This window comes from Heterodontus francisci, chromosome 1, assembly GCF_036365525.1.
Source record: "Heterodontus francisci isolate sHetFra1 chromosome 1, sHetFra1.hap1, whole genome shotgun sequence".
In the NCBI taxonomy this organism is placed as follows: domain Eukaryota; kingdom Metazoa; phylum Chordata; class Chondrichthyes; order Heterodontiformes; family Heterodontidae; genus Heterodontus; species Heterodontus francisci.
Genome location: NC_090371.1, coordinates 98,212,087 through 98,234,072, shown reverse-complemented (window position 1 = coordinate 98,234,072; position 21,986 = coordinate 98,212,087). Strand labels below are relative to the sequence as shown.

Sequence of the window (21,986 nt, the reverse complement as noted above, 5' to 3'; positions counted from 1 at the left end):
AGAGGTGCAAACTGTTTGGCTTGTACAGGTCCTACTTTCCCCAGAACCAGTCCCAATGTCCCAGGAATCTAAAACCCTCCCTCCTGCACCAACTCTCCAGCTATGTATTTATCTACGCTATCCTCCTACTTCAATACTCACTAGCACATGGCACTGGGAGTAATCCAGAAGGTGGAGAGATGTAAACGTTGAGGACAGTGGTTACTTCTACTGCCAATGGCATGACATGCCATGCAGTCCAGCCAGCGGCAAATTGTCTTCCAGAAGACTAGAGACGATGACCTGTTTTGACAATATCAGCCTCCTGATGCACTGCTCATCAGGTCAAGAAGCTGGTCCTTGGTCTATTGACCATGTAAGGTGGGTAAGGCCTTCTGCCACATGCCCCCCACAGTTGCTGTCTTCTGTAAGGCTCTCCTGAAGCCCTTTCTTCCACCTCCTCACTCCAATAGAGTGCAAATAAACCAGCTCCCATACTCAGTTTCACTGACTTTTTAGGAAAAAGTCTTTCAATTGCAACAAAAAACCAACAGTCACTACAAAGTGAAAGAGCACCTGAGAACACTGCAGCTTTATTAACATTTTGCCCCTTTTATACCTGGCACACTGCTCTGTCCGAATGCAATCGCACCAGGGTGGCCCTAGTGATGCTGCCGACCTGTGTGAATCCCACGCAGCAGTAGTTAATATCACATTGGGGGTCTAATTGCATCACAGGACCCCGATTTATTATTCACCAGACTCTCATCTCTCTACAGCAGGATGCTCATCACTGTGACGAATTGCCGTTATTTGGAACGCAGTGTATTGGAGCTGGGAGCTACACTCTTCACATTTCTACCCTTTGGCCAAAACTCTCCTGCCTGCTGGGCAGCAGGGTGGGGCAGTTAAAACTGAACCCTATAATTTCATCATTTAAAAAGAAACTGGATACATGTTTTTAACCGAAAACATAAAAAGGATAGAGCAGGTAAATGGAATTAGAGTACACAATTCCATTTGAAGAGATAGCACTGGCAAAGGCACAATGGGCAGAATGGACTTCTGTGCTGTAAATTCTATCCTATATGGATTGCATTTATTTAGTAATAATATGTGAAAATACATTGATTAAGGAACAACTAAAACAATGAGATATGCACAGTGACAACACTGGGATTTCCAGTCATGGCACTAATATGGATCTGACTGAGTCTTAATATTGCTTTTTTATTAGACTACCCAAAAGAGCACTCTTACCATTTTCATCAATTGCAGATTTGTAAAAGATGGTGTAATTGATGATGAATCCATGCCGCTTTTCGACTGGGATTTCATCCCATTTAATTGTGGCTTCTGTACCTCTGGCAACTGGAACAACATTACCTGGGCCTTCTGCTGGATCTGAAAAAGAAAATCTTAATCTAACATACAATGTGATTTTGCACTAATAATGCACAGCATATATTTGTTTAGAATCAGAACGATTGTGTTTTTTTTCCCTTCTAGGGTATCCTTGCATAACTGTGCAGGTTTGTGGGCAGTGATATTCATCAGCCTCTTAGTACCGTATCTACTCCATTTTCTTTTCCACCCATACGCTGGCCAGAAGCAAAGTAAGTGAATGTGGCACAAGTCTCCATTACAACCAGAACATGATAAGTCAGCCATTTTATTTCTCCAAGTGGGTTTTATTTCCTTGCCGGTTATAAGGAATGCACTCTATAAATTTAGGTTGATCCTATTGTTACAAGGGTTTTATTTTTGTACTAAAATCTTAGAATTCTGTGTGATTTAAAAAACTGTAAAAAGGATTTTCAGTGGACATGGACACCTGCAAATAGCTTAAATTTTTAGATGTTGACTTCGTATACAGGAATAGAAAAGCAAGCAGTTTCAAGGAAGCCAGCCAGGGGTTTTAGACCTCCTCAGAGCAACACTTTGAATGACAGGGGAGACAGTGTGTCCGGTCATGTGATTAGCTCAGAAAGGTTTTGCTTTCACTTTGGACCCTTCGAAAAACCAGTGAGTTGGACAAAGAGCAGGCATTTGAAATTTGGTTTTCAAAATTTGAAATTTGGGCAGCACAGTGGCGCAGTGGTTAGCACCGCAGCCTCACAGTTCCAGGGACCCGGGTTTGATTCTGGGTACGGCCTGTGCGGAGTTTGCAAGTTCTCCCTGTGTCTGCGTGGGTTTTCGCCGGGTACTCCGGTTTCATCCCACATCCAAAGACTTGCAGGTTGATAGGTAAATTGGCCGTTGTAAATTGCCCGTAGTGTAGGGAGGTGATAGGGAATATGGGATTACTGTAGGGTTAGTATAAATGGGTGGTTGTTGGTCGGCACAGACTCGGTGGGCCGAAGGGCCTGTTTCAGTGCTGTATCTCTAAATAAATAAATAAAATTAATGACCTGCCTGGAGATCAAAGTGGAAGAACCAGAAAAGACTTCACTCTGTAAAGGAAACTTGCATCTCTTGAAAATAAACCCTGTGTTTGAAAGGTGGCAGATTCCAATTACCTCCTGTCTCTGAAGTATTCCTGCAGCGAGTGTGGTTCCTGTTTCCTCCTGTGTTTTGGGAAATCCTGGAACCTGAAGAAAGCTTCTACTACTATACTGCTGCTGTGAGTCCTTAGCAGACCTGTTGCTACACCCTTGCTGAAAGACTTATGTGACGCCTGCTGTAACCGAATTGTCTTGAACGCCTACCCATCACAACTGTTCATCAACCTCGCCGGGAGGACTTCGAGTAGAATCCAACTATTCGACTCTGGGACACCTCACTCAACTGAAGAATTTCCTACCAGAACGTGACAAACTGAATTATTTTATTATTCCTTTTATTCATATGGAACAGCTGTAAACCAGAATCCTTTTTCCCCAGTTAACCAGTTTTTTTTAAATGTATGTACGTGTGCATGAGGACTCGGGAAATAAGGAGCTTTCGTATATATAGATTTATCTCATTAGTGGTTAGGACTTATTGTTTTTTTCTAATAAATAGTTAATGTTGTTGTTGGTTGATGAAATCTGGTTGGTGTGCTTTATTCTGGGGGACAAGTCGAGTGTCAAATTAGCTATTCTTCGGTTGGTGGGAGAATTTATTGATATGATGTGACCGGTGGAAAAGTGGGACTGAATTAACTGTGCATTTCTCCTGCTTTGGTCGTAACACTATTGGGATTGGCAATGTTTAATCGGGGTAACCAGTAATGTCATGCTAAAAGTCATTGGTAATTGCAAAACTGTTTAATTCATTTTAATTAAAAGCCATTAATATTGCACAGAATATTATTTCAGGTTAAATTCCAAATAGTAAAAAGGGAAATTATTTTAACTGTGCAGAACTTTAAAGGTATTGTACTTTCTGGAGCAGTGCTTGTTTTTAAGTCAGGAAATACAGAATCTGAATAGTGCCAAATTGGCAAGCTGTATTTCCAAGTCAACAATACAAACTCGGGTTTCTGGGACAGAATGATATAGCCTGGTCTTAGATGTTTACTCACACAATCTTTATAAATTGCCACAGGCACTCCCTCAAGTCAAGGTCTCTGGAAAGCCCCTTGTTAAATACTAAACCCTGGAATATTTACTTACAATTTTGCTGTAGGTACGCCAGTACTGATAAGGGATTTCCTGGACCATCATTGGACACGGCATAAACAGAGATGTTATAGCGCTTAAATTGTTTAAAATCACCTGTGAAAGAAATCAACAAAAAGTCATATAGCAGTTTAGTAAGGTTCTTAAATAGTTTATTTTCAAAATGGATGTCAAAATATAAACACCTTGTTCAAACTTTGGCTATAAACCCTGCCTGTTGACTGGCCATCTCTGCAACTACAATCAGAAACCCCTTTGGAGGAAATTATCCACACCACTTTCTCTAAAAGACCCACTGAATCAGTCATCTACCTCTTCAAGCTAAAAGCCTCAGGAACACTTCATTTAGAAGCCAGCTGAATCACCAAACTCCACAGACAGTATAACCTTTTTTCTATGGGCACTAACCCGACCAAACTACCCTTCCCCACTCTGTAACCTATTTGTGTGTGTGTGGATGTGTAATGTGTGTGTGCGTGTGAAAGTTGGCGCTTGGGTTATTATTTTAATTAGTTCGGTTTAAGTACAAAAAAGTTAACCTCTTTCTTTGTTAAACTCAAGAAAACCTGTCTGATTAGTTCTTGTAGACTTGCAAATGCAGCTTGCCAAGTTGGCACTATTCAAATTCTGTATTTCCTGACTTAAAAACAAGCACTGCTCCAGAAAGTACAATACCTTTACATTTCTGCACAGTTAAAATAATTTCCCTTTTTATTATTTTGTAATTAACCTGAAATAATAAGACCATAGCAAGTAAGTAATCAAACACCTACTGAATTGGCCAGTACATTCACTTTAAAAAAGTATTTTCATTATTTCAAATGAGCATAAACCACTAAGAATTTACACATTTGTTCATGCTATTAACAATGTATTTGGTTTGGATTGTGTCTGTACAAATTACACACAAGAACAGATTTTCCAATCAAGCATCAGTTGAGCAGCAAGTTGTTAACACCTGCTCAACTACTTGACAACAAAGAAGTGCACTCTTAAGGAAATTAGTCCTTCAGTAATCTCCTTCCCAGTTTGTGGATTTTAAGACAGAAGAAATTATTAGCTGGAACTTTTATTTGTATCACATTTTTACATGACAATTTGAGGCCATATTAATGCTACTTAATATATTTTCATGAATGTCCTGAAATACTTTTATTTGTATAAAGCAAAATAATAATGATTTCATGGCATGCTCACTTTATCTTCTCTTCTACATTTGTCTGCTTGATCTTATTGTTACGGTCGGGTGAGGAGGGATCGAAGGCTGTGCACGTCCGATTCTGCAAGGTCAGCATTATTCACACATTGTGGGTAAGCTCCAAGTGCATATTTGGCCCAGTTTTGGGAGCTCCCCAAAAGCAGGGAAAACATTTAAACAGCTCTTAAATGCAGCGCCCACAGAGTGATGGATAAAATTAAAGGGTTTTCCATTCAAACCCCAAGTGGATACATTTAGGGTCAAAGCTGTACAGAGCTTTCTAATATTTGATATTTATCTAAGCATCTGTGAAGACTTTGATGAACCTAGAAAAACCCAGTCTCTGGCACATATAAATTTGCACACGGGAGGAGAGTTGGTGGCAAAGTTACAGAGTGGTGCAGCCCTCCTGTTTGAAGGCCTGCAAAGTGAAAGTGGAGCAAATGAAGTGGCTGTGAGGTCAGTAATTCTGCTTGCTACTCTCAGATAGCATTACAGTATTTCTGGAAGGAGGTGGAAGAGGAAGTGACTATGAATTGAATTTTAACCCCCAAAACAGGTGGGTTATGGTCAGATGAGATGTTTAAATTTCTTTAGAAGTCTCAAATCTGAACCCAGCCCGCCCACTTCCAGGTTTAATGGTGGCACGACTAGGGGTGAGCAACCAATCTGCTCCCAGAAAGTGAGTTGGCATTTTAAATATATTAATGAGGCTTGGAATTAACCTGCTTTGCCGGTTTAACCCTGGCTGGGCCTTGGGAAACACAACAGCTGAAAGGAGACATGAACAGCTTTGGGGAGAAGGTAAGTGTCTTTACAGCACTGGAGGCCAGGAGGAACCGGAGTGCTTGCCCCAGACCATCCAGCTGGCTTTGGATCAGAGGATCAAACCATTTCCCCACACCCCCCATCAGCCAATCCAATACAAAGGCTCCTGGGGTTGGGGATCAGACACCTTCTGCACCTGGGATCAAGGATCAGATCCCTCCCACCCCCAATCCTAGTAGCAGCAGCAAGCTCCTGACCTGCTTCTGCGGCCTGCTTCTGCGTGCTCCCTGCTCACCTAGAAGCCAAGCCTGTGAATCAGGCTGACTTCTGGACAGGTTCCTGGCAAAAAAAACCCCACTACATATGGGGAAACCCAGACTTACAGGGTTCCCGTCTGAAACTCCAACCCCCGACTTACCCTGTCAAGATTGGGCCTATGTGTACTGCCGACAATCATTGCTACAAGACCCAACCATTGGTCTATGTTAGTTGCATATGTTTTGTCTCTCTGTTGACTCAAAGTTTATACTTTTTCACTGTATTTCCAGGTAAGCTGACCTCTGCCTGTGGGTGAGAAAGTGCCGGTAGTTGGGCACAGTCTGTCTCTGGTGCAGCCTGAGCTGCCTAACATCGCTCCATTGCTCATTCTCTTCTTTTTCCAAGAAGCATAAAGATGGGAATTTCCATTAGGAAACCCGTGGCATGGCCAGACCATTGATTACCAACTAATTAAGTGCAAACACAAAAGAAACAAAAAAGCTTAGCTATAACCTCAAAATATCATTACAAATCTTAAATTAAGTGCATTTCAGTAAATGGCATGCCTTTGGTACCTTGATTGCCCATTTTATCTGGACAGGAGGATGATCGTGTGCTATAACAGTATAAATACCAGGAAACGGAAGATCAAGCAATGGATCTTCAAGGCCTAATGTTAATAAAATTAGCTGCAAAATGGCAAGCATCTGAAAATTGGATAGTGAGCTATATGGGTAGATATCCATCATAACAGATCTTGCCTATGTTTTAATTTGTCGATAAGCACTTCAGGCCCATTAATCAGCTGCTACATTGTGCTTTGCAAAACTGTACAGTTGCATTTCTCTTCTGACCACTTTGAAATTTTTTGTTCATTAAGATGTGGGATATGAATTCTGTGGAATGGAATGTTTTCCCATTTCAGATACCAGGGTCAATATTAAGAACATAAGAAATAGGAGCAGGAGTGGGCCACTTAGCCCTTCAAGCCTGCTTTGCCATTCAATGAGACCATGGCTGATCTTCTACCTCAACACCATTTTCCTGCACTATCCCCGTAATCCTTGATGTTTTTAACATGTAGAAATCTAACAATTTCAGTCTTGAATATACTCAACGACTGAGCCTCCACAGCCCTCTGGGACAGAGAATTCCAAAGATTCACCATCCTCTGTGGGAAGGAATTCCTCCTCCTCTGCCCCTTATTCGGAGACTGTGTCCCCTGGTTCTGGACTCCTCCGCCAGGGGGAATATCCTTCCTGCATCAACCCAGCTGAGCCCTGTAAGAATTCTGTGTGTTTAAATGAGATCCATTCTTCTAAACTCCAGAAAATAAAGACCCACTCTATTTAATCTCTCCTCATAGGGCAAACCCTCTATCCCAGGAATTAGCTTGGTGAACCTTCGTTGCACTCCCTCTATGGCAAGTATATCTTTCCTTAGGTAAGGAGACCAAAACCGCACAGAATACTCCAGGTGCGGTCCCACCAAGGCTCTATATAACTGCAGTAAGGCATCTTTATTCCTATACTCAAATCCTCTTGTAAAGAAGGTCAACATACCGTTTACCTTCTTAATTGTTTTCTGTATCTGCATGTTAGCTTTCAGTGACTCATGAAAAAGGACACTCATTTCCCTTTGAAATTCAACACTTCCCACCATTTAAGAAATACTCTGTATTTCTGTTTTTCCTACCAAAGTAGATAACCGCACATTTCTCTACATTGTATTCCATCTGCCAAATTTTTACCCACTCGCTTTGCCTCTCCAAATCACTTGAAGCATCTTTGCATCCTCCTCACAACTCACACTTCCACCTAATTTTGTGTCATCTGCAAACTTGGAAATATTACATTTAATCCCCAAATCCAAATCATTGATATAGATTGTGAATAGCTGGGGCCCAAGCATTGATCCTTGCGGTAACCGACTAGTCACAGCCTGCCAATCCAAAAATGATGCACTGCCAGGTTAGATATAGGATGGTTCGATAATGAAGTAAAGTTCCCCCTCATCTGCCTAGATAGGTACAGGCTCCTACTGCACTGGCGCTCTGTCATTTGCAGCTAGCTGCCTCTTGGGCTGTGCACCTGGTGTTGTGGGTAGCGCCTTCCTCCCCCTGCTGTGGTCCTCTGGCCTCCTGATACCCAGGAGGGTACATATGGCGCAGCTCATCCTGGCTGCTCTGGCCAATGTCAGAGTCACCGGTTCCCATCTGACCTCTGTCAGCTGGGGCTTTTAACATTCACCAGGCGTTCCCATGCCAAGCCTAGCTGCCACAGTGATGCCAGCAGGCTCACTTCCCTATCTGGTCTCATTTCAATCTTCAAGGTAACATTTAACTCCTACATCTGTAACAATATCCTCAGTGAGACACATCTGAAATTAAACAGCCATTTCCATTGCCCTCATCTCCCTCCACCATGTTCACTATCTTGTGGGTGCCCGACTTGTTCCCACCCTACCGGCTGAAGTTTAAAAATAGGATTGCATTCTGGAGACAGTGGGACCCAGTGCTAACATCCAAGAACACGATCTTCAAATCACCCTTGCTGCCGTCCCTGCACTCAGCTGGGATTGAAAATCCAGCCCGCAATCACTATCCAATGACCTCTGATGGAAAGTGTGCTTATGTGGTTATTGGGTAAGATCAGATCGGGCTCAGCTGATGATTCCTACTGGTGGTTTAAGCTCGCCCACAAAAATGATCATTTGAGTATGATCTGTGGAACCCAACCCCAGTATGAGTCAGCATCCTCAGGGAAGAAGAGACAAAATTGGGGGGATGGGAATAGCTTTCCTTCTCCTTTAACCCCTCACTACATTTGATGCAGTGGTCATTTTATAGTTATCTTATACTAGTGCCATACAGTGTTTCTTTAATGTTATATAATGAATGTTTACCCTGTAAGTAAGCCATCTCAGAGGTTTTGTGCTCATGTTGCCAGTGTAACGGTCCAGCACATGGGCTTGTATCCAAAACTAAACACCATTCAATGACATATCCATTATCAGGTGGTGTTGAAGTCTTCCACTCTGTGAGCAGTCGGTTATTCTGTGGTGTAATTCTAACATATTGGACAGCTGTAAGATCTTATTTTTGAAAAAGATAAAGAGGTATCAGCATACATTGTGGCATGAAATCTAATAAAATTGTAATAGTACGTGGTTATGAATCAGGAAAAATCTGTTGCCCCTTTACTATTATTGGTCTCTTCTACCACAAACTATCTAAGGCAAGCAATCATGCAGCAACCAACTTCCAGCTCTGCTAAAGGCACTCTGAAACTAGTCACTAGGAGGTGCTTAAGATTAGTGGTGGCACTTCATATTACCATCAATGTTTACAGCATAGGAGGAGGCCATTCAACCTATTGTGCCTCCACTGGCTCTTTGCCGGAGCTATCCAATCTCATGAACCTATGCTTTCCCTTAAACCTGGGTCTTCCTGTGGAAAACTGAAAAAAATATTAGGAAACCTGGATTCAAATCTCACCTTGTCTGGTATCTGCACTCAGGATTTTGCCTGGTGAAACACCAGCTGAAACATAGTGCAGGGATAAGATACCTTAAAGTGAGAGTGAGAAAATGTTCCTCCAGGGTTCCTACATTATGTCATAGATCAGTAATCTGGCTGACCACAGAAGAGCACTGATGGTTGCTTTGGAAAAATGCATAAATTGTTTTACCAAAGTTTTGAAAATACAAACTGATGAAGACAGTAAAGTGGGGCATGGTAAGAATTACTTTGGAGTTACACAACAAAAAGGTTAATCATGATATTTCTGATATTCATAATTCATTTTGTGGCTCTTATTAAATGTTTTTAGTTAAATAATTGTTACGTGTTAGGAATACTGAAACGTACCTGTCTGGTTTATTGCTGGAACTATTAAGGTTGTTTTAGGAGAGTCACCAGCTGAGTTACAAGCAACTACAGTTATGGTGTATGCTTCATGTGTCAGGGACAAAGAATAATTCAAGGATGTTGTATAATGCTGTTGCATCACTGTTGGATCCTTTCTTTTCTCACACCATATTCTGTATCCTAAGATGATTCCATTTGCATTAGACCTGTTTAATGCCTGCATCAAAAATAACAAGTCATTCTGACAACAATTTCCTATCCTGTTATTTTCCAAAGTATAGATTATAGATTTACTTTAAAGCTATGCTTTCACATCACTGTCACTATTAGTACATTCAAGATTTTCAGGGTGGATTTTGATCATTAAACAATCAATAAATAACTGTAAATAGTATTATATCCTCTTTCTTGTCTTTCAGGGCCCACAGACTCTGACTCATTTTTCACTTCCAGTATACCCTTATGCTTGTGCAATTTAGAAAAAGAAAGTTGCTGGGAAAATTACAACTTCTGAGATCCAGAGTTTGCGTAGATACACACGGGACTAACTGGAAACTCAACTTCAGATAGATACATACAAAAATTGCTAAATTAACCTTTCACATTCAAACCGCAATTAGTTCAACTTCAGTCTTCCGAGAAGTTATTGCTACAACCTGGACTGTTCCTCAGTGGGTAGAAAACCACCAAACCCTTTTAAATAATCTGTTTTGGGCCTTAACTATTCACTGTATTCATTTACAATTTAGATGATTGGATAGGAAGCCACATATCCAAATTTGCTGATGACATAAAGACAGGCAGTATTGTAAGCAGTGCAGATGGAAGCAAAAAATTTCAAAGAGGTATTGATAGATTAAGTGAATGGACAAATCTGTGGCAAATGAATTTCAAGATAGGTAAATGTGAGGCCATCCACTTTGAACCTGAATAGGACAGGATAAGGTACTTTCTAAATGGTGGAAAGCTAGAAACAGTAGAGGTTCAAAGAGACTTGGGGGTTCAGATACATAGATCATTAAAATGTTATGAACAGGTACAGAAGATAATCAAAAAGACTAACGAAATACTCGCCTTTAAATCAGGAGGATGAGAATACAAGGAGGTGGGTGTTATGCTTCAGCTATACAAAGCCTTGATTCGGCCATACCTGGAGCACTGCAAGCAGTTCTGGGCACCACAATTTAGAAGGATATATTGGCCTTGGAGAATGTGCAGTGTAGATTTACTAGAATGATACCTAGACCCCAAGGATTAAGCTACAAGAAGAGATTAAACACATTAGGGTTGAATTCCCTGGTAGAAGGTTAAGGGATGATTTCATCAAAGTTTTCAAGCTATTAAGGTGAGCAGATAGGGTCGATTGGGAGACGCTATTTCCACTATATGGGGAGTCTAGAACTAGGGAGCATAGTCTAAAAATTAGAGCCGAACCTTTCAGGAGTGAAATTCAGAAACACTTCTTCATGCAAAGGATGGCAGAAGTTTGGAACTCTCTTCTACAAACTACAATTGATTCTAGATCAATGGTGAATTTTAAAACTGCGATTGATAGATTTTTGTTAGCCAAAGGCATTAAGAGATATGGGGCAAAGGAAAGCATATGGAGTTATGTTGCAGATCAGCCATGATCTCAACGAATGTCGGAACAGACTCAAGAGGCTAAATGACCCACTCCTGTTCCTATGTACCTTTAATAAACTCAGCAAAAATACCCAGTCATCACTGATCGTCATTAGGGATTGAAACCAATGCTCAGTTTTGGTTCTGCCAGGGCCACTCAGCTCCAGGCCTCATGACAGCCTTTGTCCAAACATGGACAAAAGTGCTGAATTCCAAAGGTGAGGTGAGAGTGACTGCCCTTCACATCAAGCATGACTGTGACATCAAGGAGGCCAAACAAAAATTGAAGTCAATATGAATTGGGGGAAAACTCTCAATTGGTTGGAGTCATACCTAGAACAAAGGAAGATGGTTGCGGTTGTCAGAGACCAATCATCTGAGCCCCAAGACATCACTGTAGGTGTTCCTCAGGCAATGTCCTAGGCCCAATCATCTTCAACTGCTTCATCAGTGATCTTCCCTCCAAACTAAGGTCAGAAGCAGGGATGTTCACTGATGATTGCACAGTGCTCAGTTCCATTCGCAACTCCTCAGATAATGAAGCAGTCCATACCGACATGCAGCAAGACCGAGACAACATTCCAACTTGTGCTGATAAGTGGCAAGTGGCATTCACACCACACAAGTGCCAGGCAATGATCATCTCCAACAAGAGAGAATATAATCATCTTCCCTTGACATTCAATGGCATTACCATTGCTGAATCCTCCATCATCAATATACTGGGGGTTACCATTGACCAGAAACTTAACTGGACCAGCCATATAAATACTGTGGCTACACAAGCAAGTCAGAGGCTGGGAATTCTGTGGCGAGTAATTCACCTCCTGACTCCCAAAAGCTGGTCCACTATCTACAAGGCGAAAGTCAGGAGTGTGATGGAATAGTCTCCACTTGCCTGGATGAGTTCAGCTCCAACAACACTCAAGAAGCTTGACACCATCCAGGACAAAGCAACCGACTTAATCAGCACCTCATTCACCAACTTAAACATTCACTCCCTCCACTGCTGGCACGCAGTGGCAGCAATGTGTACCATCTACAAGATGCACTGCAGCAACTTGCCAAGGCTCCCTTGACACACTTTCCAAACCTGTGACCTTTACCACCTAGAAGGACAAGGGCAGCAGATGTATAGAAACAGCACCACCTGCAAGTTTCCCTCCCAGTCAGGTCCTGTACCTGGGGTACAGGTCTCTGGCACAGAGTCTGTCCCTGTTGCTCAGAAGGGAAGGGGGAAGAGGAGCAGAGCATTAGTCATTGGGGACTCCATAGTTAGGGGAACAGATAGGAGGTTCTGTGGGAACGAGAGAGACTCACGGTTGGTGTGTTGCCTCCCAGGTGCCAGGGTTCGTGATGTCTCGGATCGTGTTTTTGGGATCCTTACAGGGGAGGGGGAGCAGCCCCAAGTCGTGGTCCACATAGGCACCAACGACATAGGTAGAAAGAGAGATGGGGATTTAAGGCAGAAATTCAGGGAGCTAGGGTGGAAGCTTAGAGCGAGAACAAACAGAGTTGTTATCTCTGGGTTGTTGCCCGTGCCACGTGATAGCGAAGCGAGGAATAGGGAGAGAGAGGAGTTGAACACGTGGCTGCAGGGATGGTGTAGGAGGGAGGGTTTTGGTTTCCTGGATAATTGGGGCTCTTTCTGGGGTAGGTGGGACCTCTACAAACAGGATGGTCTTCACCTGAACCAGAGGGGTACCAATATCCTGGGGGGGATATTTGCTAGTGCTCTTCGGGGGGGTTTAAACTAATTCAGCAGGGGAATGGGAACCTAAATTGTAGTGCCAGTGTACAGGATGTTGAGAGTAGTGAGGTCAGGGATAAGGTTACAAGGACGCAAGAGGGCACTGGCAAGCAAGAACTTGGTTTAAAGTATGTCTACTTCAACGCCAGGAGCATCCGGAATAAGGTGGGTGAGCTTGCAGCATGGGTTGGTACCTGGGATCTCGATGTAGTGGCCATTTCGGAGACATGGGTAGAGCAGGGGCAGGAATGGATGTTGCAGGTTCCGGGATTTAGATGTTTCAGTAAGAACAGAGAAGATGGTAAAAGAGGAGGGGGTGTGGCATTGTTAATCAAGGAGAGTATTACAGCGGCAGAAAGGACGTTTGAGGACTCGTCTACTGAGGTAGTATGGGCCGAGGTTAGAAACAGGAGAGGAGAGGTCACCCTGTTGGGAGTCTTCTATAGACCTCCGAATAGTTCCAGAGATGTAGAGGAAAGGATAGTGAAGATGATTCTCGACAGGGGCGAGAGTAACAGGGTAGTTGTTATGGGGGACTTTAACTTTCCAAATATTGACTGGAAATACTATAGTTCGAGTACTTTAGATGGGTCAGTTTTTGTCCAGTGTGTGCAGGAGGGTTTTCTGACACAGTACGTAGACAGGCCAACCAGGGGCGATGCCACATTGGATTTGGTACTGGGTAATGAACCCAGCCAGGTGTTAGATTTAGATGTAGGTGAGCACTTTGGTGATAGTGATCACAATTCGGTTAGGTTTACCTTAGCGATGGGCAGGGACAGGTATATACCGCAGGGCAAGAATTATAGCTGGGGGAAAGGAAATTATGATGCGATTAGGCAAGATTTAGGATGCGTAGGATGGGGAAGGAAACTGCAGGGGATGGGCACAATCGAAATGTGGAGCTTATTCAAGGAGCAGCTACTGCGTGTCCTTGATAAGTATGTACCTGTCAGGCAGGGAGGAAGTTGTCGAGCGAGGGAGCCGTGGTTTACTAAAGAAGTTGAAGCGCTTGTCAAAAGGAAGAAGAAGGCTTATGTTAGGATGAGACGTGAAGGCTCAGTTAGGGCGCTTGAGAGTTACAAGCTAGCCAGGAAGGATCTAAAGGGAGAGCTAAGAAGAGCAAGGAGAGGACACGAGAAGTCATTGGCGGATAGGATCAAGGAAAACCCTAAGGCTTTCTACAGGTATATCAGGAATAAAAGAATGACTAGAGTTAGATTAGAGCCAATCAAGGATAGTAGTGGGAAGTTGTGTGTGGAATCAGAGGAGATAGGGGAAGCGTTAAATGAATATTTTTCGTCAGTATTTACAGTAGGGAAAGAAAATGTTGTCGAGGAGAATACTGAGATTCAGACTACTAGGCTAGATGGGATTGAGGTTCACAAGGAGGAGGTGTTAGCAATTTTGGAAAGTGTGAAAATAGATAAGTCCCCTGGGCCAGATGGGATTTATCCTAGGATTCTCTGGGAAGCCAGGGAGGAGATTGCAGAGCCTTTGTCCTTGATCTTTATGTCGTCATTGTCGACAGGAATAGTGCCGGAAGACTGGAGGATAGCAAATGTTGTCCCCTTGTTCAAGAAGGGGAGTAGAGACAGCCCTGGTAATTATAGACCTGTGAGCCTTACTTCGGTTGTGGGTAAAATGTTGGAAAAGGTTATAAGAGAGAGGATTTATAATCATCTTGAAAAGAATAAGTTCATTAGCGATAGACAGCACGGTTTTGTGAAGGGTAGGTCGTGCCTCACAAACCTTATTGAGTTTTTCGAGAAGGTGACCAAACAGGTGGATGAGGGTAAAGCAGTGGATGTGGTGTACATGGATTTCAGTAAGGCGTTTGATAAGGTTCCCCACGGTAGGCTATTGCAGAAAATACGTAAGTATAGGGTTGAAGGTGATTTAGAGCTTTGGATCAGAAATTGGCTAGCTGAAAGAAGACAGAGGGTGGTGGTTGATGGCAAATGTTCATCCTGGAGTTTAGTTACTAGTGGTGTACCGCAAGGATCTGTTTTGGGGCCACTGCTGTTTGTCATTTTTATAAATGACCTGGAAGAGTGTGCAGAAGGGTGGGTTAGTAAATTTGCGGATGACACGAAGGTCGGTGGAGTTGTGGATAGTGCCAAAGGATGTTGTAGGTTACAGAGGGACATAGATAGGCTGCAGAGCTGGGCTGAGAGATGGCAAATGGAGTTCAATGCGGAAAAGTGTGAGGTGATTCACTTTGGAAGGAGTAACAGGAATGCAGAGTACTGGGCTAATGGGAAGATTCTTGGTAGTGTAGATGAACAGAGAGATCTTGGTGTCCAGGCACATAAATCCCTGAAGGTTGCCACCCAGGTTAATAGGGCTGTTAAGAAGGCATATGGTGTGTTAGCTTTTATTAGTAGGGGGATCGAGTTTCGGAGCCACGAGGTCATGCTGCAGCTGTACAAAACTCTGGTGAGACCGCACCTGGAGTATTGCGTGCAGTTCTGTTCACCGCATTATAGGAAGGATGTGGAAGCTTTGGAAAGGGTGCAGAGGAGATTTACTAGGATGTTGCCTGGTATGGAGGGAAGGTCTTACAAGGAAAGGCTGAGGGACTTGAGGTTGTTTTCGTTGGAGAGAAGGAGGAGGAGAGGTGACTTAATAGAGACATATAAGATAATCAGAGGGTTAGATAGGGTGGATAGTGAGAGTCTTTTTCCTCGGATGGTGATGGCAAACACGAGGGGACATAGCTTTAAGTTGAGGGGTGATAGATATAGGACAGATGTCAGAGGTAGTTTCTTTACTCAGAGAGTAGTAGGGGCGTGGAACGCCCTGCCTGCAACAGTAGTAGATTCGCCAACTTTAAGGGCATTTAAGTGGTCATTGGATAGACATATGGATGAAAATGGACTAGTGTAGGTCAGATGGTTTCACAGGTCGGCGCAACATCGAGGGCCGAAGGGCCTGTACTGCGCTGTAATGTTCTAATTCTAATTCCAGTCACTTGCCATCCTGACTTGGAACTCTATCACTTTTCCTACACTGTCACTGGGTCAAATCCTGAACTCCCTCCCTAACAACTCTATGAGTCCACCTACACCAGATGGACTGCAGCGGTTCAAGAAGGTGGCTCACCACCATCTTCTCAAGGGCAGTTAGGGATGAGCAATAAGTGCTGGCCTTCCCAGCGATGCTCAACTCCCAAGAATGAATTAAAAAACTGGACTCCAAGGGTTTAATGTACTGATGTAGAGGATAGAGGACACACAGGGACCATAGATACAGAACAGCAACAAACTGCTGGAGAAAATCTGCAGCTTTGTTTCTTTAATGAAAACAGTGAATAGAGGAGTGTGTCCGGAACCTGAGGGTACATCTCTATTACCACATCAAACCTCAGCAATCTAGCCAGTGAGTCCAGCTGTCACACCAACTTCCGCTTTTTACACTCAGTTTATGACAAACATGTTTTCAGTACCAACCAGGCATTTATAAATTAAAATAAAGATTTTCACAAGGTCCAAAATTATACTTTAAAGTACTTTAAATAGTTGCAATCGTGGCATCATACTGTGAAAAAATCTCTTAAATGAAGAAAACAGTGACTTGATCATCCAATCCAAATCAGAACACATTTGTCATCTCTGTTGGGCTTTCAGTCCAGAAAATGAATAACATTTGTCAAAATAGGAGACTTTTACTACATTAGTTCTTGCTCATGAAGCTATTTTGCAATAGTCTATGGTTGCTGCCACAAACTCTGTTCCCTAGCCACTGACTCCATTCTACTTCCTGTCTACTGTCTGAGGCTGAACTAGACTGTTCACAACACTGGGATCCTGTTTGATCTTAAACTGTGCTTCCAACCTGATATCCTCTCATCCCTAGGACCACCTACCTCCACCTCTGTAATATTGTGCACTTCTGCCCCTGCCTCAGCCCATCAGCTGCTGAAACATTCCTGCATGTTTTTGTTTCTTCCAGATATTACTATTCCAATGCTCTCTTGGCTGCCCTCTGACCCTGCTTAACCTTAAGCTGATCCAAAGCTCTGCTGTCCATATCCTAACTTGCACAGAGTCCCATTCACCCACCACACCGTGCTTGCTGACCTACATTGGTTCCCAGTCTGCAATGCCTCAAATTTAAAATTCTCACCCTTGTGTTCCATGGCCTTGACTCTCCCTATCTCTGTACCCTCCTCCAGCCCTTCAACACTCCAAGATCTCTGCACTCTTCCAATTTTGGCCTTTTGCACATCAATGATTTCCATTGCCCATAAGTGGTGGCCCTGCCTCTGGAACCTCCTTAAACTTCTTTGCCTCTCTCACCTCTTTTAAGACACTCCTTAAACTTACTACTTTCACCTGTCCTGATATTTCTTTATGTAACTCAGTTGTTTAATAACAACTTTGAAGAGCCTTGAAATATTTTACTACATTAAAAGGTGCTGTAAAAGAGCAGGCTGTTGTTTACAAACAGTACTGAAAGCTGCTCTTACTAATATGTAGCTGTTCAATATTTCAAGCATTAATTTAAAAAAAGCAAAAACAAAATGCTGGGAATATTCATCAAGTCAGGAGCAGCATCTGTGGACAGAAGTGACATGTTAATGTTTCAAGCATAATCCTTCATTACAATGAGGAGATATTACAGATGAACAGCTTATAAGAAGGAGCAGATCGAAAGGAAGGAGAAACAGATGCAGAAGGAAAGAAATTGAACTGTAAAGTGTTTAGATGGAGTAGTTTAGTTTAGAGATCCAGCACTGAAACAGGCCCTTCGGCCCACCGAGTCTGTGCCGACCATCAACCACCCATTTATACTAATCCTACACTAATTCCAGTGATTATGTCAACTATCACCAGTAACCTGTCTCTAGATGCAGAAATCAACAAGCGCATGGGTAAGGCTTCCACTGCTATGTTCAGACTGGCCAAGAGAGTGTGGGAAAATGGCGCACTGACACGGAACACAAAAGTCCGAGTGTATCAGGCCTGTGTCCTCAGTACCTTGCTCTACGGCAGCGAGGCCTGGACAACGTATGCCAGCCAAGAGCGACGTCTCAATTCATTCCATCTTCGCTGCCTTCGGAGAATACTTGGCATCAGGTGGCAGGACTATATCTCCAACACAGAAGTCCTTGAAGCGGCCAACATCCCCAGCTTATACACACTACTGAGTCAGCGGCGCTTGAGATGGCTTGGCCATGTGAGCCGCATGGAAGATGGCAGGATCCCCAAAGACACATTGTACAGCGAGCTCGCCACTGGTATCAGACCCACCGGCCGTCCATGTCTCCGTTATAAAGACGTCTGCAAACGCGACATGAAATCGTGTGACATTGATCACAAGTCGTGGGAGTCAGTTGCCAGCATTCGCCAGAGCTGGCGGGCAGCCATAAAGACAGGGCTAAATTGTGGCGAGTCGAAGAGACTTAGTAGTTGGCAGGAAAAAAGACAGAGGCGCAAGGGGAGAGCCAACTGTGCAACAGCCCCAACAAACAAATTTCTCTGCAGCACCTGTGGAAGAGCCTGTTACTCCAGAATTGGCCTTTATAGCCACTCCAGGCGCTGCTTCACAAACCACTGACCACCTCCAGGCGCGTATCCATTGTCTCTCGAGATAAGGAGGCCCAAAAGAAGACACTAATTCCATATTCCTACCACATCCCCACCTGTCCCTATATTTCCCTACCAACTACCTATACTAGGGGCAATTGCTAATGGCCAACTTACCTATCAACCTGCAAGTCTTTGGCATGTGGGAGGAAACCAGAGCACCCGGAGGAAACCCACGCAAACACAGGGAGAACTTGCAAACTCCACACAGGCAGTACCCAGAGTTGAACCCGGGTCACTGGAGCTGTGAGGCTGCGGTGCTAACCACTGCGCCGCCCATATAGTAGAGGAGATAATTAAATGAAAAAAGTGATAATAGCTGAAGGCAAAAAAGTGGAATAATGAGAGAAATTAGGAAATAAAAGACATGTACAACCCCAGAAAATGTTTTAGCAGTTAAAGTGGCTAGCTAAATTGGAGAGGGGAGCACAACAACTTGGCAAAGTGGAGCAGGCTCCAATTAGCCAAGAGTCTCGTGGAACCAATGTAGGTCAATACAAGGGGTGCATCGATGATGTACCAATGAGAAATCCTCATCCCAAGCACCAAACTACTCCCACTTCCATCCATGAATGCACTAGTACATCCATCCTACACTACCAGCATCTACTGTCAGAGAGAAAGTGGGATCTGTGGTTAAAGTCTGCAGTTTTTGAAGTTGAAAATAAGGCCAGACAGCTGCAAAGTTTCTGGTGGAAGGATAAGGTGCAGTTCCTCAAGCTTAATGGAGTTTCACTGGAACACCAGAGAAGGCCAAGGGCAGAGGGGTCAAAGTGAGAGTGGAATGGAGAATTGAAGTGGTAAATGATAGAGAACTCAGGATCATGCTTGCATACAGAATGGAAATGTTTAACAAAACAATCACCCAAATTTATGTTTGGGCCTCAACCTGCAGCCCTCCCCCACTCCACAAAGGGCGGGATCAGGTCAGCAGGGTTAAAATATCAAGATTGGACAATCTGACACCATTCATTCACCATTCAATGTAGATTTTAGCACTTTTAGCACCCTTTTGGGCCAAGAGAAGCAGGAATGCTCCCATTAGGCCACTCAAGGAAGCCTTCAGCCTCCCCCAGCCCCAAACTATAGCCTTGCAGCCCCAGCCCTTCTGATCACCAACCGCCTCAGAGTCCTCTTGATCACTGTCCGAAGCTGATGCTTCCTTCTCAGTGCTTGGGATCATCCCCAAGGGTCCCTGTTTGCAACCTCCTGCTCGTGTTCCCTCCTGTCCACCAGCCAGGCTGCCCATTTGGCACTACGATATGTTAATAGTGCTCTGCTATTAAGATTGGCAGGGCCTCCACATCACCGGGATTGCTGGTTCTTCAGCTGATTTCAACCTTCCTCACAACCTCCTCAGATTCCCACTAATATCAGGACCCTTGTCTTCCTGATGTAGAGGAAACCTCATTGTGAGCAATGAATACAGTATATTAGGTTGAAAGATTTACAAGTAAATCACTGTTTCAAGCAGAAGGATTGTTTGGGGCCTTGGATGATGGTAATGGGAGGGATTGAAAGATGAAGTATTGTATTTACTGTGCTGACATAGGAAGGTGCCAGGGAAGGAGATTAGGTGAAAACTGGACTAGGGTGTTATAGAGGGAACTGTCCCTTTGGATGCTGAATCTGATGATACGATTGTATTGGAAGTGATGGAAATGGCAAAAATTTTATCTGCCAAATGTGGAGGCTAGGGGAGTGTAACGAGTGCCAGCTGAAGTACAGGAAATGGGGCAGACTTAACCTAGGGCCTTGTCTACCATGGGTAGAGAGGAATCCTTGACTGAGAAGGAAGGAAGACATTTCAGAAGCTCTGGTGTGCAATGTGGCATCGTCAGAGCAGATGCAGTAGACATGGAGAAAGGAAGATGGGATGGAGCCCGTACAAGAATTGGGGTGGTAAAAAATATGATCTAGATAGTTGTGCAATCAGTGAGCTTGTAATAGATGTCAGTGGACAGCCCATGCCCAGAGATAGAGAAGTCCAAGAAGCAATGGAGTCAGAGATAGCCCACATAAAGATAAGAGAGGGCTGAAAATTTGAAGCAAAATGAATGAATTTCTTCATGGGTTAATATCCATTCGTTCGTCCAAATTTATCTTTTACTTTTGACAATTAATTGACCATTTTAAAACTGGAGGCAAGTTACCTTCCACAGAAGATGTACTTCTCTATTTCCCTGAGAATCAGCATTTTTAATCTGTCTCCAAAGAGCTGGTCCTGTTAATGGCTCTGAAAACAATGAAAGAGAGAGAAAAATAAACTAAGAACTTTATTCAACTTTGTTCTGATCCATTCACTTATTCCATGTTTTACTTTAATACAGAAATGCAACAAACCATTCTTTTAATCTCAGACGTTTATTTTTGGATAGTTATTATAAAATTACATTCACTCACCTTTTTTCTTTGATGTTTTCCAAGTTGAAGTCTTGATTTTAATAGTGTTAAAGAGGGTGGCTTCAGAGAAGAAATTGTGGAAAGGTTTAGAACATAGAAAGAGAAATATTGTTGTTCAGTTTGTACACCAAAGTAAGGGTAAGTGTCAGAGAGTAACAGAGTCAGATGAGAAATATGCTTATAGCAGTGGAGAGCTTGATTGGCCAGTAGCTCATTGTTGGACCCACTGACAAACAGTAACAATCCTGTTACTGTGCACTGTTTGAAAATTTAGCTCAACATTCTGAAAATTCCTACTAATATGTGGGTTTGTCAAAGTCTTAATACATACTAGCTTCAGAAGTTAATCCACTTTTCTTTGAACTCCAGTCACTCCAGTAGGTCTGTTGTTCACCAATGCAACGCACAGCAACTGTATAGTTGGTGAAGGGTTTGAGATTCTTTAATACGAATGAAGTATTAATAATTTTTTCTTCTGTTGCCTAAAAAAATATAGTTGATACATATCATTATATATAATTCAGACTGCTCTGTTCAAGCACGTAAAATGTCATACCAATAATATCTTTCTTAAAATATATAGAGGCCAAGAGTTCAGTGTGTCTAGTTATTGATATTTGCATTAAATAATTATGAAGTTCTAAATGCCATGCTGAGCCTATGGAGGATATATTGCATCGTATTCTGAAGATAGCTATCGAGATATATCACAATGACCCCCTATTGTATGCATGATCCCATACGCTAGAATCTCACATTGCCAGAGGTATCATCATGCAGATGAGCCTGTTCAAAGAACAGCAGAGAGTTCCTCCAGTGCCTTGGCCAGGATTCCTTGCTTAATCACTACCAAAGACACTCGTTTGCTGTTTATGGGGCCTTGCTATCTACAAATTGACATTTGCAGCTGCACCTGAAAAGTAGTTCACTGTTTGAAATATCTTGA

The 21,986-nt window shown here is 43.0% G+C and overlaps 1 protein-coding gene across 6 annotated transcripts in view; it reads right to left on the bottom strand.

Annotated features, from left to right (window-relative positions):
* LOC137371164 (interleukin-6 receptor subunit beta-like) overlaps window positions 1-21,986 on the bottom strand; it is a 111,587-nt gene that overhangs the window by 16,909 nt on the left and 72,692 nt on the right. For 4 of the 6 annotated variants that reach the window (XM_068033253.1, XM_068033245.1, XM_068033235.1 and 1 more), the window contains 7 exons: window positions 21,372-21,522; window positions 21,041-21,100; window positions 20,791-20,873; window positions 9,674-9,890; window positions 8,710-8,898; window positions 3,576-3,677; window positions 1,240-1,383 (listed from right to left, as the gene is read on the bottom strand). In XM_068033253.1, the coding sequence (XP_067889354.1) occupies window positions 1,240-1,383; window positions 3,576-3,677; window positions 8,710-8,898; window positions 9,674-9,890; window positions 20,791-20,873; window positions 21,041-21,100; window positions 21,372-21,522 (946 nt within the window). The remainder of the gene's footprint in view (window positions 1-1,239; window positions 1,384-3,575; window positions 3,678-8,709; window positions 8,899-9,673; window positions 9,891-20,790; window positions 20,874-21,040; window positions 21,101-21,371; window positions 21,523-21,986) is intronic. The other 2 variants (XM_068033272.1, XM_068033262.1) reach the window with 2 other exon arrangements.